Source organism: Falco biarmicus, chromosome 1 (genome assembly GCF_023638135.1).
Source record: "Falco biarmicus isolate bFalBia1 chromosome 1, bFalBia1.pri, whole genome shotgun sequence".
NCBI classification, from domain to species: domain Eukaryota; kingdom Metazoa; phylum Chordata; class Aves; order Falconiformes; family Falconidae; genus Falco; species Falco biarmicus.
In genome coordinates, this window is record NC_079288.1 from 14,571,431 (window position 1) to 14,588,121 (window position 16,691).

Here is a 16,691-nt window from a genome sequence, read left to right on the forward strand (position 1 = left end):
AATTTAGAGTGATCATAAGAGAGACTGATGGGTGCCAAGGCGCAGGGCAGACCCAGCTCCCACCCCACACAGCTGCCAAGGCTTCCCCGCCATGCCGCAGAGCCCAAACCCTGGCAGCACCCTGCGCCCCAGTCCTGTGGCTCCTGTACAACTCCCAGGACTGACGCACAAAAATAAATGTATCTGCCTAGCTCGACTGGGAGCCAACGCAATGGCCTCGTTCCCCGTCCAGAGCCCGTCCCCATCACAAGTGTTAAACCTTCCACCTGACGCGGGGCCAAGTGTGACCCACGATGTTTCATCTCCCCGGCGCAATTATCAGCTTTCCCAGGAAATAAGCAGGGGAAGCAATCAAAGCCACAATGAAAGAACAGTAATTCATTATGAGCAAACGACCTTGCGCTGCAGAAGGAAGCCAAGGCTCAGCCAGGTGTTGCCAGCTATTAAAAGCGAGCTGGCCCCACGCAAGAGCGGCAGCAGGGCCAGCGCTCAGCACCAGGGCAGGTGCGGTACCGCAAGGGCTGGGAAGCAGCCAGGAGGCTGGGTGAGGAGACAGCGGCACGGGGGCACGTGGACACCTGTTCTGTGGTTAGAGAGGCTTAAAGAGAAGAGACATCAGCACGTCAAGTGATCACACAAGACGACCTAAAAATAATCAAGTGCTCAGCAGGCCCCAGACTCAACCCTGTTTTGGCTGCACCCTCTGCACAAGCCACACTTCCCTGGAAGTGGGGCAGGGCTTTTGCTGCGTCTGGTGACAATGTCCCCTCACAGTGTTTGCACAGCAACAGGGTGAGACAAACGGGCAGCGGCACTGAAAGCACCTCCCAGAACCTCAGAGCAGACACTGGTATTAAAAAAAAAAGGGGGTGGGGGGGGTGTGAGGGTGGTGCGGGAAGCAAGCCACTGGGCTCAAAGGACCACAGCATCCACAAACCACGTTCCCTACTGTTAGACACCCCGGCGCCTGGCCGCTCCCCTGCCTTTTCTGGGTGGCTGAGGCAGACGCCCAGGAGAGGCAGCCACGGGAGGTGGGCAGCACCTCTCCCTGCACACCCTGGACCGTCCCTGCTCAGGGTCATACAGTCTCCAGAGCATCACGATGAAATGGTTTATCACTGCAGAGCACACAGGTGATGCCAAGCACCACGTGTGACAAATGCATTCAACACCTAATCAAACTAGCGTTAGCTTGGTACAAGCTCCAAAGGAGGTAAAGACTTGAGCCGTAGCCAGGCCAAGAGCTCCTCTAGAAAACTCACAAAGGAGCAGTGACCCAGTGAGCACTGGTGCATGTGGGCTTGGAACACCGATCATGCAATTAACTTATGAATAGTGGGTGGCTTTTCCCACACTCATTTATCTAGGAAGAAAGAAAGTTGTAAGCACAAGGAGTCTCGTGCATACCTCCCCATTGTATGCAATTTGACTGTGAGCCAGCCGCTTTATCCCACAAATGTGACAGCCTAAGTGTGTCGCCTTTGAGCTCTCCCTGCGTGGCTGCACAGCAGTGATCTCCCCCTGGGATGGAACACCTCTCAAGGTTGCTCCTCGAGACAGAGATACCTTTTGCCAATGACAGATCTTTGGATGAGTCCAATCTGAGCTCTCCCCGAACTGCAGCTGGTCCCCATGCCAGTGACTCTCCCTTCGAGCCTCGAAGGGTGTGGGATCTCTTACCTGAGACGAAGAGAGCCTTCCTGACCAAGGCGGAGACCCCTTACCCACAACAGATCCTCGGTAAGTGACCGTTAGCATGCTGAATTAATATTAATGAAATTGACACTCACTATTAATTATTACAAACTTTGTACAGATAAATCTATTACACATAAACTATCGCCAAGTCTGAGTCTAAGACTGGACCTAGCCACAGCTCAGCTCCAGCAGGAGTTTAGAAAGTAAAGGGGTCCTCTCTGAACCTTCCGTCTCCGCTCTTCGTGCTCATCATTCTAGCTCGATTCTAACTCGATTTTTCTTTGTGTGTTTCATCCATGTAGTAAGTGACAGAGTTAACCTTGCCACTGAACTTTGTTGTGCTTTTACATCGCTTTTGCTAATACCACTGATGCTCTAAGTGATTTAAATCACTCATTTGCAGCACTGTGTCATTGCTGCTACATTCATATTATTAATCAGACTTTAAAATACACCTGAAATGGGCTGTTGTTTGTCAGTGTGCTCAAACTGAGACAATCAGAACTGGTGGAAAACCATGGATCAGGAGCAGGTGTACATGGGACGAGGTCTGAGGGCCAGCACTGAGCAGGAGGGAAGGGAGGGGGGTTTGCCATGGACACTGCTGTGCACAGTGTTATCAGCAGCCCTCTGATGGTGCTGTATATTGCAACAGCTTACAGAGCACAAACCAAGGTATCTCTGCGTTAGCACAGTGATAAAAATTGAATTTGTGTTATTGTGCTGCAATTAAACTTTGAGCACAAAAGACTGAAAGCGGATGTCACAGCATGGCTATTTGCACCCTGGAAAGGTGACCTGTATCCAAGCACAAGTGACAGTACGGCCGGGCTGCAGGACCTGCCCACCATGCAATCAGCAAAATGCCCCTTCCCTTCCCCTTCCTCTTCCACTGAGCAGCTGAGAGGAGGCGGCAGCAAATATTTGCCTACTTAGCAGGGCTGGCAGGAGGTCAAACGAATGGCTATTTACTCAAGCGCGAGAGCTGCTGGGATTTGCACCACAGAACATGTGTCCTGTTTGTGTCGGCTCCACGAGTGCCAGCCAGTGACACCCCCTCTCCTGTTGTTCCCCCTGCACCCATCCCTCAGCACCCCTCACCCAGCACCTGCCAACACCGGGGGCTCATCCCCAGACAGCGGCGAGCAGCCACGCTCGTTCATTGCCACGTCCTTCTCATCTTCCATGACCAGCCTTCAAAATCACAGCCTTTTAATTAGATGAGCTGCAAATTATCCACTCACTCATTTCCTCTGGCAGCCCCGCTGCCCACAGTGAGTGGGCAGGGCTGGCCGCAGGCGGGCACTGCAGGGCACGCAGCCACAAGCTGGAAAAGCCTAGCAGCCAGCCCAGACCTCAGCCCTCGCATGCTGCCTCCTGCCAAGGGCAGGGATGCACCAGTCCCTCCTCCTTGCAACCAGGGCAGCACAGCCTAACGAGCAGTGTCCCCCTAAGCCCCCTCCCATGTAATTAGCCCGGCTCAGGACAAAGCATCACCCAGGGAGCAGGTTCTGCCTCTCCAGGGGCTCATCAGTGGTGCGCAGCTGGCATCACCGCCAGAGGATCCACAGCGTCCCGTGGCATGAGGGTTCATCCAGGCCAGGAAGATTACCAAAATTATAATCGTGACTTTCAAGGAAAACCTTGCCAGCTGAGCCAGGCCATGCAAACAAGGACAAAGCTCTTTATTCAGGGCTAATGCAGCAACGCTTTCCAGATCAAACACTGTGGGGTCAGATGAGAGCATACAGTTCTCTGGTCTGCGTACGGTATAAAACCACAGCTGATAGTTCAGGGGGCTTAAGACAGCTCGATCTGCTTTACATGGGAAGATATACAGATATCTTTCTGTCTACATATCTACAGATATCTATCTACACACATCTGTATGCCTATCTGTAGGTTCTCATGGTTTTATTTTTGGAACATTCCTCTTTCAGCAGCCTCCAGAGAGACATAGCTTTGATAAGAACCTCTTAGAAAGCACCTTCACATCACACACATCTGGGACTTCAAAAGAAGAGTTGTGTTTTGGTGCCAAGCCCACCCTCCAGTACTGGCGAGCAGAGCAGCGCTGGCCATGGCTCCTTGGCACATCACAGGGCCAACGAGCACCGTGATAAGCCAAAGCCCTTTTGTAGAGAAGAAAATGGTAGCACAGGGAGACGAAGGAGCTGCTGAAGGCCGGGCAGTGAATCAGCAGCAGAGAGGGGAAGGCAGGCATGCATCACTGTCACGCTGCTGCCATGGGTGGGCAAGGAGCCCCCGGGCTCAGCCACAGCATCAGCCCTGCCCGGTTTGATCCCTTGAATGACTGTATCATTTCTGATGGTTAAACACAGTACAAGGTAGTCATGCCTGTGACAGCAGCACAATAATATGGAAATTGTATCCTTGATAATTTGGGGTATTTTTCCCTGTGAACACAGGCCTTTTGAAGAGATGAGCTCCAAGATTTCAGCATTCAATTAAATTAGATCAAATCAGCAGAGGAAATAAGTCTTTACAGCATGAGCAGATCCTTTGAATTTTACTACCAAATCAGTGACCTAAATGCCATCGTTTATGATTAATGTCACTAATAAAGCCAGAGTCAGGATGCACCACAACCCCAGCTCCCTGTGCAGAACAAAGATGGTCCCTGAAGCTGTTATTCCAATCAATGCCAGTGACACCTGGTGTGAAGCTCAGGATTAGGCCCAAGCTTTAACATCAGCCAAGCAACGCCCCTTCCCAAGGGTGCTGCGGGAGCAGCGGGGAAAGCCCGGGCAGAGATGGGGAGGAGCAGAGTGGGCTCAGGCTCCCAGGGACTGCGTGCTGGTGCCTGGTGTTCCCAGGACAGCTGCCCTCCAACCTGTGCGGGCTCTTACCAGCCATGGGCAGGGGAACACTGGGAGAGGCATGGAGCCAGCTGGTGCTGCTCCTCCTGCAGCAACAGGTGATGCAGATCCCCATCCCTGAGCCCAGCTGCTGCAGATAGCCACCGCTTCAGCCCCATCCCCACAAGAGCCAGTCTCAGACTCAGCATCCCAAAGCATCCCGTGACAGCGTTGGATGCAGCACCATGCCATGCCGCACAGCCTAGAACCCAGGCATGGTTTTTGCTTAACTTGGCCCCAGGGGCCGTGGCAGCCCCTGGCATCACTGGGCACGCACCCAGTGCTGCAGAGGTGTCCGGCGCAAGTGGGCTGCAGCTGTGGCGAGCTGGGTCTTTGCCTTGGCAAAGCACGCAGAAGAGCTGGTGGCTGCAAACGCAGGTCCTTGTGGCAATGCTGAATATTCAGCTGGCTCGGGAGAGAAGTGCTAATCGCATTATGTAAAAGAGGAGCCCCAGCCAAGCGGAGTGCGCACCTGGGCTTCTCTAATTCCCCATGACAGGGCAGCCGCACAGCAGCCGCTCCCTCTCCAGAGCCCACCACCACGACAGCAGCAGCCCTCCCTGGCCCAAGGAAAGCGTCAGGAGGGGCGAATTAATCTGAAGACATGATGAAGAGACAGCAGCCTGCAAGGATGACCAGCTTGGCACTGTCACAGGTGTCTGTGGGAGCCCTGGAAAAATCCCATGCTGTCCCTGGGCCTTGATTTCCATCGATGCCAAAGTGTTTTGGTGACTGTGAGGGACCATAGCTGCCTCTGTGGGAATCCGTGCTGCAATGAGCTCCCCTGCCCCACAGGAAACAGCACCAGCACTCGGGCAGCACTGCAGATGGGTGCTACATAGGGAGAAACACCTTCTACCTCCAGAAACCTCCGGTGCAGGTCAGCACCCTGCTTTTGTGGTGCTCGCCAGCGGTGAACTGCGAGGGGTGGTTATCAGTTTATACAGGAAGATGTCCTGGGGCTGCGGGGTGCAGCGGCAGGACCAGAAGCTCCCCAGCTCTCGGCATGTCCCCAGGAGATGCTGTTGTCTCAATTACCTGTCTCCCTCAGACACCTTGTTTGATGTGAGAGCATTAAAAGACCTATAATTTGTGGAGCTAAAACACAGGTATTATCTGACACATCCATACGATAGGGAACACACTGATGTCAGTCACGTTCAGAAATGGGTTTCTATTGCTCTATGGCTTCTTCTTTGCCTCTTGCTCCACATCAAAAAGATAGAAAATGGTGCAGTTAGCTGGAAACCCACCATTTTCCTTATTAAATCACCTCATGCTGTTCAACCTCATCAATGACCAGGAACAAGAGACCTAGAGCAAGCATGCCAGTGCTCTGGGAAGGGGAGGGTACAATGCCCATGGGCAGGAGCTCTCTCTGGCAGCTGGTACCCATGCCCAAGGAGGGGTACCCGCTGGACAGAGGGGTACCTGCTCCACACACACACTGCTCGGACCACCATAGCATCTCCAGGTGGTCACTTGTCCCCTTTAGTAGGAGCCATACCTGCAACAGCGTGGGAGCACCCTGGTCAAGGTAGCACCTCGTGTCTGTACATACAAGCCAACAACCGCCATGACCATGTCCAGTCCCAGCAGCAGCCGTGGGCAATGGTACAGTCACAATCGAAAGGACAACTCTACCTTCCCACCAGCCTGGGCTGCAGAGAGCCTGTAAAGGGACTGGCATCTCAGATGAAATGACATGACTTGTGTGTCCCATTTCTCAGTCTTTCCCTGAGCAGTGGCACTCTCGGGGAGCAGACACAGACCCAAGTCTGATCCTGTACTTCTTCCATCATGTTCTCCTTCTCCTGTCTGTCAGCACACCTCCCCATGCTCAAGCTTAATGTGCAAACAAAGAGCAAATTGCTCAGCTCGTAGTTGCACTGGGGTTTTGCAGCTCCAATGAAGACCTGATGGAAATCCTACCCTGCTTCTGAGCCCCCCCCCCCCCCCCCCCCCCCCAGCAGCCAGGGCAGCTGGTTATCACCCCCCATGTGAGCACTGGGCTCTGCCTTCCCAACTGGAGAGGATTAACAACAAGCTGCTTGTAGGAGGAGGGAGCTGTCACAGTCCCTGGCGTGACACCAGTAACATTTGAGAGGAACAGTGTCTGAAGGGAGTGACCTTTGAGTCTTCACAGAGACTTTGCAATGTAGCTCTGACCTATTCAGGTACCTGCCAAGCCTCTGCACATCCCTTCTGGGTAGGAGTCTGAGACGAGGCAAGTTTTTACAACAGGCTTTGGAAGATACAAGGTCCTTAGACATCGTATGGGTACGATGCTGAAGCTGGTGGTGCAAGAACAGCATCACAAGCCCCACTGGAAATAAAACATCCCTGGAGATGGCGAGGGCTGTTTCCAGACAGGGACTATGAGCCCTGCTAGCACCAAAACTTCCCAGGTGCAGGAGTGCTGTGGGCAGCTCCCAGGCACCAGGCACAGCACCAGTGGCCACCTGTCCCTGCTGCACCGCGCGGTTCACCAGCACTGGTCACCATCAGGAGGCCAACTAGAAGGAAAAGCAACAGCCAGTGGGACCAGTACAGTAATTAACAAAATTAACATCAGGAACAAACCACAGGCTTTGGCACAGTGCCTGCGCTCCTATGCCAGTGTTCCCTGACCTGCTCTGGGCTCCTTGGCTCAGCAGAGCCAGGGCTGCTCGCACTCCCCAAATTGCATCCACCCCAGCAGCAAGCAGATGCACAGCCAGGGCCAGGGTGGGCACACTGAGCGGGGTGAAAGCCCCTCCAGACCTCCATCACTTGCCAGCAGCTGGGGGCCCTGCCCCAGGTGAGCCCCACGGCAGCCCCGGCTGTGCACCTCAGCCCCTGCAGACCACCCCATCCTCCTGCACACTCCAGTATCTGGGAGCATGCACCCACAGGTGGACAGTGCCTCTGTCACTCCGGCTATTAGGGCTCCCTCCCTCTGTCACGACAGTATTTGCTTTTAGACAGCTGTTATTCTTCCGAGCAGCCGCCTTTTGATTGTCTACAAACAGCTCCTATTTTGACAGGCTATAAATATGGCAGGAGGAAAGATATATAAACCAGCACAGTTTATTAGTTCTGAAACAGAGCTAAAAATAGGCCCACGTGGGGTTGCTAAGTCCTCTGGGCAGATGTAACTGTGGATAATCTAGCTTTAAATATGTGAAGGCTGTTTTGACAGCAACAACAACATTTTAACATATGGGACTGGGTAGCACACAGGAGCAGAACGCACTGCTGCACCACTTCCAACGTCACTGGCAAGTGCCATTTGCATCGCCAGATCCCAGCCCACTTCATCTGCTCTACAGCCAAGGTTTCTGCAGCAATAAACCCCCAAATAAACCCAAATATCTACATCAAGCCACTGAGAGGAAAGCACCTAGCCAAATACCAAGGGAAGTCTCCCAGGGTGGGAACATCAGTGGAGCTGTGCCAGTACCACCCCCAAAATTTTTTATAGATAAGGTTTACTAGATTAAATGGCTGAAACAACCCAAGTCCTCAAAGCTGACAGCACCTTTCTCCTCCTGGGAAGGCTTCCTCCATCCCAGGCAGGCTTTGACATGTGCTGCAAGGATGCTGCGCAGGATGGGGCTGGGTGGCTCTGGGGGCGGCCAGGGCGATAACCACCCTTCCGCGAAGAGGGAAGTGCTCCCACCTGCTCACCAGAGATAAGAGAGAGACGTTGGGACTGGCTGGATTTTGTAAATCCCCAGCCAGCCCTGGGGCGGGCCGAGGCAGGTCTGCCTGTGCCCCTGCTCACCTCCCAGGGTGAGCACCCCCAGCTGGGCTGCATCCCGCTCCCCGCTGCTCCCCAGCCACCTGTCCTCTGGCCACCATCTCCGGCATGTCCCTGCTCATCAGCCCCTGACCATGGCAGCACTGCCTGCATGAGGGTCTTCTGCAACAACACAGTGCCTCGCTGTGCGATGCTGTTTATGGGGGACCCTCGGTCCAGCACCCACCCCAGCACTGCCAGGAGCTGACGGGCAAAGACTGACTGCTCCAGCTCGTCCTTCTCCCACCACTGCCCACGTGCCAGCAGCTGCCTGGGGCAGGTGCTGCTCTGCTGCCCATTCTGGCTGGCATGATGTGTCACCAAGCAGCAGTGGCACCCCTGGGGCTCCAAACACTCCCCTCTTTGCAACAAAGGGTCGGTGACCCCAGCCCCAAGGTGGCTCTGCTGGGGTGATGAGGACAAGGGGAGCACTGGCCCCTGCCAAACTGTGCCTCTGCTCAACCGGACATTGCCAAAGCTCCTCAGACCCTTCTCAGTTTTTCTTCTCAAAATTATACAGTGCCTTCGCAAAAAGTGCAGCTCTTATACCCATTGAAAGTAATTTCTGTCCTTAAAGAAAATCTACATTATCAAGGCTCTGATCTCCCAGGTTGCTCTTCCCCTCTAGAAAACAGATGTGATTTTTGGGGGTGGTTCCGTTGTGCTGTTTGAGCTCCACCAGCCACTGCCCCCAGGCCAGCAAATCACCCTGTCACAGCCATAATGTCCAAACCCTGGTGCTGGGTCAGCCCTTCATGGGGAGAACCCCCTTCCCTCCATCCCTGAGCATGCCGGAGGGCAAGGGACAGAGGCAGACACTATCTGCCATGGCACTCACCCTGTGATCTTTAGTCACTGAAGAGAGACACCAAAAAACTACCACCAACACAAAAGACACCCCAAAATCCATTTCTGTCCTAAGGACATCGGGTGTAACCCCCAGCACCACCAACTGCGGCCACCCCAAGCCTGTGGGCAGGAGGGCACAGCTGCCCATCAGCAGCACTGACTCACTGTCCCAGCAAGGGCATTTTGGGGTTGTGCAGGGTGTCTCCGCACCTCCGGGCTGCTCCCGGGCAGGACCGTCCCTATCTCAGCCCGGCAGCCAGCGCTGCTGTGATGGCAAAACCCAGATTTCACAGAAGTGGCTGGGGCTGGGACGAGCCCTTCCCGAGGCAGCAGGACCCGCTCAGCCTAGCATTGTGGTGACCGAGGTGCCAGCCCCATGGCCGAGCTCCAGCCAGGGCTCAGTGAGCAACCGCCCGCCCAACCCGGGTGCTGCCACCGGGACCTGCCGCAGTCCCAGCTGGCGACAGCACAGCGCTGACCTGCTCAGCCATGGGCCACTGGACCCTAAACCAGCAACAGAAACATGGCTAACAGACTAATTTCTTTGCATAAAAAGCAAATAAAGCAGCAGCAGTGAGAGCAGGCTGATGATTCATTCAAGCCCCCATATGCGCTGCCCTACTTTCACCCCAGTTTTGCTAATTTTACATTCCTCCTTTTTAAATCACTGACTCCCACCTTTGCTTCCTCATGCTGAAGATCTCCAGCCTGGGCATGCACAGGCGGCGCGTGCCGGGATGCACAGCTCCCCACTGCGAGGGTCCCCAGGGCGCAGCGCTGGGCAGGACCCCACCGGCAGGAGCAGAGGCAGTGCCAGCGCCCCGTCCCTGCTCCCCTGGGGGGCACCGAGCGCTGGCCCATCCCCTGCAGCCCCCACTCATCACTCCCACCAGCACCCAGAGGGATGACCACCGACCACCGCTGCGGCATGAGCTAGGGGGACAGGGCTTGCAGCATCCTGGTCACTGACAGACGAAGCCCCTCGAAGGGAAGGAGAGCCACCCTCACACAGCCACGCAGCAGCAGGACAACTTCCCCCCCGCCCAGGCTCCCGCACTTTTACCCAGTCGCAGCGGGAGCAAGCAGCAGCAGCAGAAGCCAAGTGCTCGCGTGCCGACTGCTGGCATGCCTGGGAAGAGGCTGCAGCCAGGGAAGCACTGGTAGGAAGCAGGGGAACGAGCAGGAGCCCCAGCCTCGACAGCCCTGGCCGAGCATCGGCGGGCAGCAGCCGGGTTGGGAAGGAGCCCGTGAAAAGCCCCGGGCTGCTCCCACACCGCAGTGACCCGCAGCCTCTCCCAGCCTGTTTGCATATGCACTGCAAATACAGGACTTGGAAACACTTTCACACATGCCCATCTCCTCCTCCCAGAAGCGGAGGACTGAATCATACTGCCTGAGTCTGCGTACACGCCTGAACAAAGACACAGCGGAGCTTTTTTTTTTTTAAAAAAAAAAAACACAACAACCAAACAAAAGCAACAAAAGAAAACCCAAAAACCACAAACCAAAACAAAACATCACTGAATCAGTGAAGGACTGGAATCTGGATCCAGGGCAACTCCAGCCACCCACCAGCCGTTTGCACTGGAGCCGGGGAGGGGAGCAGGTGGTTTGCCTTCCCCACCCAGCAGCCAGCCTCCTGCCAGGCAGAGCTGTCACCTCGGGTCTGCATAAGGACATCGCTGACATTTATCTGTGCAGCCCCCGTTCCCCCGGCGCTGCCGAGGGCTGGCCCAGCGTGCAGGAGGTTCTGTGGCAGCAGACGGTGAGCGGGGATGGCAGCAGCCAGCGCCTGCGGCAGCGACGAGAACCTGTCACGGTCCCTGGCCACTTGCCTGCGGCCTCCCTGGCACTCGCCAGGGGCTTTGTCCCAGCAGGGACCTGGGCATGAGACCTGCCGCTGACACAAGGACCCATTTTGCCTGGGATGCTGTGTCTGGCCATGTGCCTCCAGCTGCCCACGGGGCAACACAAACTGCCCGGGAGAGGAGACAGAGCCGCAGCTTTGCTGGGGAAACGTTCAATGAGGTAAACTGGGTTTGCACCATCATTTTGAAGGGGCTATACCATTTCAGGATGCACTCTGCCTCCTCACCCCTTGCTGCTGCGTGAACAGAGCACTGCTAGATCATGACCCATCACAGGTAGTTTAGGTTTCCAGCAATCTTTACAAAAAAATCAGTGTGCAATTAGGGTCATGGGACCAAGAAAGATGGCTTAGGAAAAGCTCAGAAGAATTTGCTGTGATTAGATGAACCACATGCACATCCATAAAAAGTAATATAACTGACAACAGCAATATCAGAAAGGGAGAGGCATCACTCCAGGGCTAGAAGAGTGTCCAAGCCGGCAGGACGATGTATATTAAACAACCTTCGCCTCAGTTGGGTGCCCAATTAATGCTGATCCATGCACAGACCCATTTAGAGACTCTGCCCAGCATTCGGCTGGGAGCCTAGACTGGCCCGTACCTCGTTTTGCCCCTCCAGCCCCAGCACTGTGTTTAACTGATTTTAAAGTTTGCTCAGAGTCCCAGGGTGCCCTTCACACACCAGCCCTGTACGCTCAGCTCTTCTCTTGCATTTCTGCACCAGTCGAGATCACTGCCAGCTGTGCCACGCCAGCTGGGACCAGGTCACCTAGCAGCCCCCCGAGATAAGCGGTTACGAATCAAACGCAACACACAGCCTGCCCGCCTGCCCCCCGTTCACTGCAGCCAGCTGCTTTGTGGTAGTTTTGATAGCGTTTTCTTTGCAGTGTAACACATATGCTACTACAGCTAAAGCATAATTGCAAAACATACATTTGCATGCAATTATCCATTTTAAAAGGTGGTAATAAAGTTAAAGGAATTTACTTAGACACAATCTGCTCTCCAGACCTTGTCCTCACAGGACCTAAGCGCAAACCTCCGAGATTATTGCAATAGTCAGTGCAGCTACCGCCAAGAAGCTAAATCATTCCCATATATTCCCATTAACTCAGCTCTGGCCCATCAAATATTAAAGAGCCTCAAGCCTGGACACAGCTCATTTTACAAAGGTCAAGTAAATCTTTCATCTCTTTTCTTCCCACCTTTATCTTCCACCACTGTTAGCATCATCAGATGAGCATCACATGCTTTTTCATGTGAATTTTAGCTCTACACACACTGACTCTCAGTAATTGGTGTACAAGGCTTCTCTGTTCCACAGAGGCATGAGTATTTCATCACTATTTTTGCTTTATAAGGCTACAGTGAGAGGTGACCCTTTGTATGAAGGAGGGACTTCTTTTATTGATTTTTTTCTTTTTTTTAAATACTCGATGGTTTCTCAGTACACCCCACTAGTGATACTAAAGGGAAAATAACCAGAGCGCAGAGGGCTGAGGAGCCATAAGCAGGCAAAGGGCTGGCTATCCTGCCGTGCAGGACACCACCCGACCGGCTCATCCCCGAGAACTCCGGCTGGACGAGGGAAGGTCCCCATGGGTTCATCCCCATCACACCTTCCCACCTCTGGCATCCCCAGTACCAGGGTTTCCTGAGGCAGAGGGGGCTCAGGGGTCCCTGCCTGGTCCCTCGGGGACCCCTGCACTTGCTGCGCTGCCTGGGCTTAGCGCAGAGTAGTTGTGAGAAGCAAACAAACTCACCAGGCAAGCTCACCTGGCTGGGGCTGATTTCTGATATGCAAAGATCTTTTGATCGTTTGACAGGATGACATTTCCCTCCAGGGTGACCTCCCCACATGGGAAGGCAGTCTTCTGCCATCTGGCTAGCTCTCCCCTTCCCCAGCAGCACACCTGACCTCAAACTCCACTATGTTTTATAAGCTCTGCACGGAGCTGTGCCCCAGGGAGCACTGCGGGCACCCCAAGAGCACCTCGCCATCCCCGAGACATGGCTAGCTTTCTGCAGAGACTTCATGTGGCACAAGAAAATGTCAGCACCGAGCCGAAGTTTGTAAGGTAGCTTCTGGACATGATGCCCCTTTTGCCAGCCCAGGGCAGGGGCTTCAGCTGCTCTCAGCACTTTCCCACAAAGCAAGTAAGAAATAAAAAACTTGAGAAAAACACAGATCATGATGGAATTGGTCCATGTCAAAATCCTGCGTCTGCATATGTCAAATCCCATTTACCACACAAACGCCTCTGTCTCCATCTCGCAGCAGCCTGGGGCTGGCCCTGGTCCCAGCAGCTGCTGGCAGCCCCAGCCCCTCTCCCAGCACCAGCTCCTGCTGCCAGCCCTGGGGACAGGCACCCCCAAAACCAGCAAGCAGAGTATTTCCAAGCCCTGGCCCAGACTCTCCATCCTCCATACACTGCCTTTGGGTTCTTTGCAAGGCTTCCCAAGAGCAGCCCCCAGACACACGAGGTGGGTTGTGCCCCAGCTCTGCCCACAGCTCCCCACAGCCACCAGAGATTCAGCTCTCTCCTGCTCTAGAACCACGGTTTTGAGAGCCAGAGACAGCCCCCTGCTAGCTGCACGTTTAAACCCAAAGCGGTGGGACCAGGCACAGAAGCTCTCTGTTGGAGAGCCGATGCTTCCAGGCTCTTCTGCCCCGGCAGGGTGTGGGCAGAGCCCCCAGAGGCAGAGCCAGACCCAAACTCACCACAGCTTCCTGGGCATTTCGGAGGCCAAGCAGCAAACGTGGCTGTTCAGCAGCAGCCGCTCAGGGATGCTCAGTCCTCTGCAGTGCCTTGCCTGCCCGAGCACTGCCCTGGTACCTCCCTGCACCAAACGGGGCCAGCCGAGCCCCTGACCGCAATGCCAGGGCTCTCCATCCATCACCTCTCTTCGACACTCCCACTCCACAGTGTCTACTTATTCTCCCCAGTTCCGAGTCCCTCAGACATATTCATGGTTACCATAGGAACTAATGAAACCCAAATTAAAAAAGAAAAAAGAGAGACAGACAGAGGGAAAATCACTTTGATGCTCTAGTGCCACCTGTGTGTGTGACTTTATTACGACAAACGCAAGAGCAGCAGGCAGGGGAGCATCCCGCAGCCTGGAGTCACACTTGGTCTCACCAGGTACCAGCTTTGCACAGGACCCAGCCTCCGCGCCCGCAGACCACCTCTATGCTCCCCTGGGACAGAGGGTCTTGGTGCTGCCCCAGCAAACAGCCCTCACCTCAGGCACAAGGGCCCAGCTTGGGTGGGGGCTCCTGCAGCCCCCCAGCTGTGCTGAGACCCCCTCTGCAGCCGACAGCTCGGGCTGCATCTGCCACCACGTGCTATTTCTCCCCTGCCAGGTTTCTGAAAGTCAATATTGATGTTTGCAGCATGCAGAAGGCTCGGTGAGGTGCTCCTTGGCTTGCAGAAAGCAGCTTGTCTTTTTGTTAACAAGTTACACAGTGAAAGAAAATTGCCTACGCCTGGCATCTTAGCCAGAAGGCTGCAGCAATAATAAGAGGGCGTTAGAAAACCAAAACTTTTTTTTTTATTTATTTTAAAAGCTTTTACAAACATCTAATGTGCTCTGGCTGGGCCCCAATTACAGAACCATTTAATGAAGCAGTCTGTCCACAAACCAGAAGCATCATGAGGCTGTGGAAAGCATTAGCTGCAAATAGCAGGGATAAAACCACTCCAGTGGATGCTCATTGAATGCCTTGAGCAAACCCCCTTGGCCAGCTGCGGCAGGAGGGAGGGAGAGAGAAAATCCTCACCCGCACCCAAGCAGGAGCATGGTAGCGTGCCCCATGGCACCAGCACAGTGCTCCGAGTGTGGCACTAATTGCCAGGCATAGTGGGGAAAGGAGGTTAAACGGTATTTCTGCAGCAGAATTGCTGCATGGGCCCTAGGAAAAAAAAATCAGGGCATGGTGTATAAGGAGCAGTTAAATCCTTCTCAACTCCACAGGAAAAAAGAAGTCTACTGAGATTTCCCTCCACTCCCAAAAGTGGTAAACATTGATTTAAACTTCTCATTAGTTCAGCAAAAACCTGAGCAATGAGCGTAGCAATAGCGTTTCTGTTGTGCTATTTACAATGGGCATTTGCTCATTCAGGCAGCAGGTTCCCCCAAGGCTTTCTGTATACTTTTCCATTAATGAATAATTTGCACAAGTAATGATTATAGAGGGAAACCGCATGAGCTGTTACCCATACACATTACCCTGAGCTCAAGGGAGGCTCGGACAAAATATTTCTATATTAGCACACGGCTACGCTAATAGCGCCAGAGATGCGCATGGCCTTGCAATGGAAAACCCCTGACTTGAGGAGCTTACCCAGAAACCGGGGAGAGGGGAGGATGCACGTGACGGGAGGCAAGGGACAGGCCCCCTCAGACGGGAGGAAGAGGCTGATGGGAATAGGAGGCAAGTCCCAGACAGCCACAAGCGCCAGAAGAACAGAGAGCATCAGTATCACCATTCCCAGTCCTTTCTCACTTGCTCTTCCCACCCAGCTGATGACATTTCCCAGCCGGGGAGGTGAGCCCATATGCCTCGCTCCATCACAGAGCAGGATCTGGCACAGCAGCCACCTTGCCAGGAGCATACAGCCCACGTTGCCACCTTTCAGCAAGTCTGTGGCAAACCTGAGACCAACCCACCAAATAACACCAGTGGCTCACAGACCCTCCTGGGCCCCAAGAGCATCTTCACCCCTTCCACAGCAACACCCAGAGCCCCCCCAGCAGTGCAGGTGCAGGAACTGGGTGAGAAGCACAGGCACCCACTATCCCACTGACACCAATCCGCTTTCCAGACTGCAAGATTCAAAAACAAAATAAAAACCTCCAGACTTCACTGAATTTACAGCCAGAAGCTCTGTGGTGGCCCGTTCTGCCAATGCCCACCCCAGCTCCTCCCAAGGTACAGCAGGTGCCCCATGAATTGCACCGTGCATGCCTTAACCCACTGGTCATACAGCAATGGTGTTGCTGCATTTATTAAAAGCACTGAGTGCCTGAACCACCTCAGACTAGACAGGAGAACAAGCTGTGTGACAGGCACAGGCACGTCTCCAGGAAGGGTAGGGGTGGCTGGTCTACCACTGCACAGCGCTGGAACCGGGAAGACAGCCCAGCTAGAAGAAAACATCCTCCACACACAAAACCATCGCTCAGCACCGCGTATCTCACAGGGAAATGACTTTGCGCGAGAGAAGAGCGCAAGTACTCACTTGATCTTCAGGCTGGCAAGCATCGTCTTGTCAATCCTGGGGAGAAAGCAGAGGAGTGTGTTACTGCAGCCTGCTGGCAAGCCTGGCCCCAGCATCTCCTTCAGAGGTGCCATCAATCTGGCTGACATGACAACCACCACAGAAAGACTTGACCAGAGAAGAAAATCAACCAAAACGTAACCCAGGGTGAAGCCTGGTGGCAAGTAAAACAAAATCCCCCCCAGCTATTTCCCAGTGGCTAGTGGTGGAGGACAGCTGCCTCCTCCCTGGAGATGCCAGAGGTGATCTGGGCAGCAGAAACGATATTACCCAAGGCCAAGTTCTCTCCAAAGCACTGCTCCCACAGAACACACATTTAAAGACGAGAG

General features: G+C 54.1%; 1 protein-coding gene across 14 annotated transcripts in view; it reads right to left on the minus strand.

The window, feature by feature from the left end:
• The window catches only part of RAP1GAP2 (RAP1 GTPase activating protein 2), an 80,330-nt gene that overhangs the window by 44,090 nt on the left and 19,549 nt on the right, over positions 1-16,691 (minus strand). For 12 of the 14 annotated variants that reach the window (XM_056335970.1, XM_056335953.1, XM_056335980.1 and 9 more), the window contains one exon: positions 16,324-16,359. In XM_056335970.1, coding sequence (XP_056191945.1) covers positions 16,324-16,359 — 36 coding nt within the window. Of the gene's footprint in view, positions 1-8,097; positions 8,166-16,323; positions 16,360-16,691 lie in introns of those variants that run through there. The other 2 variants (XM_056336101.1, XM_056336074.1) reach the window with 1 other exon arrangement.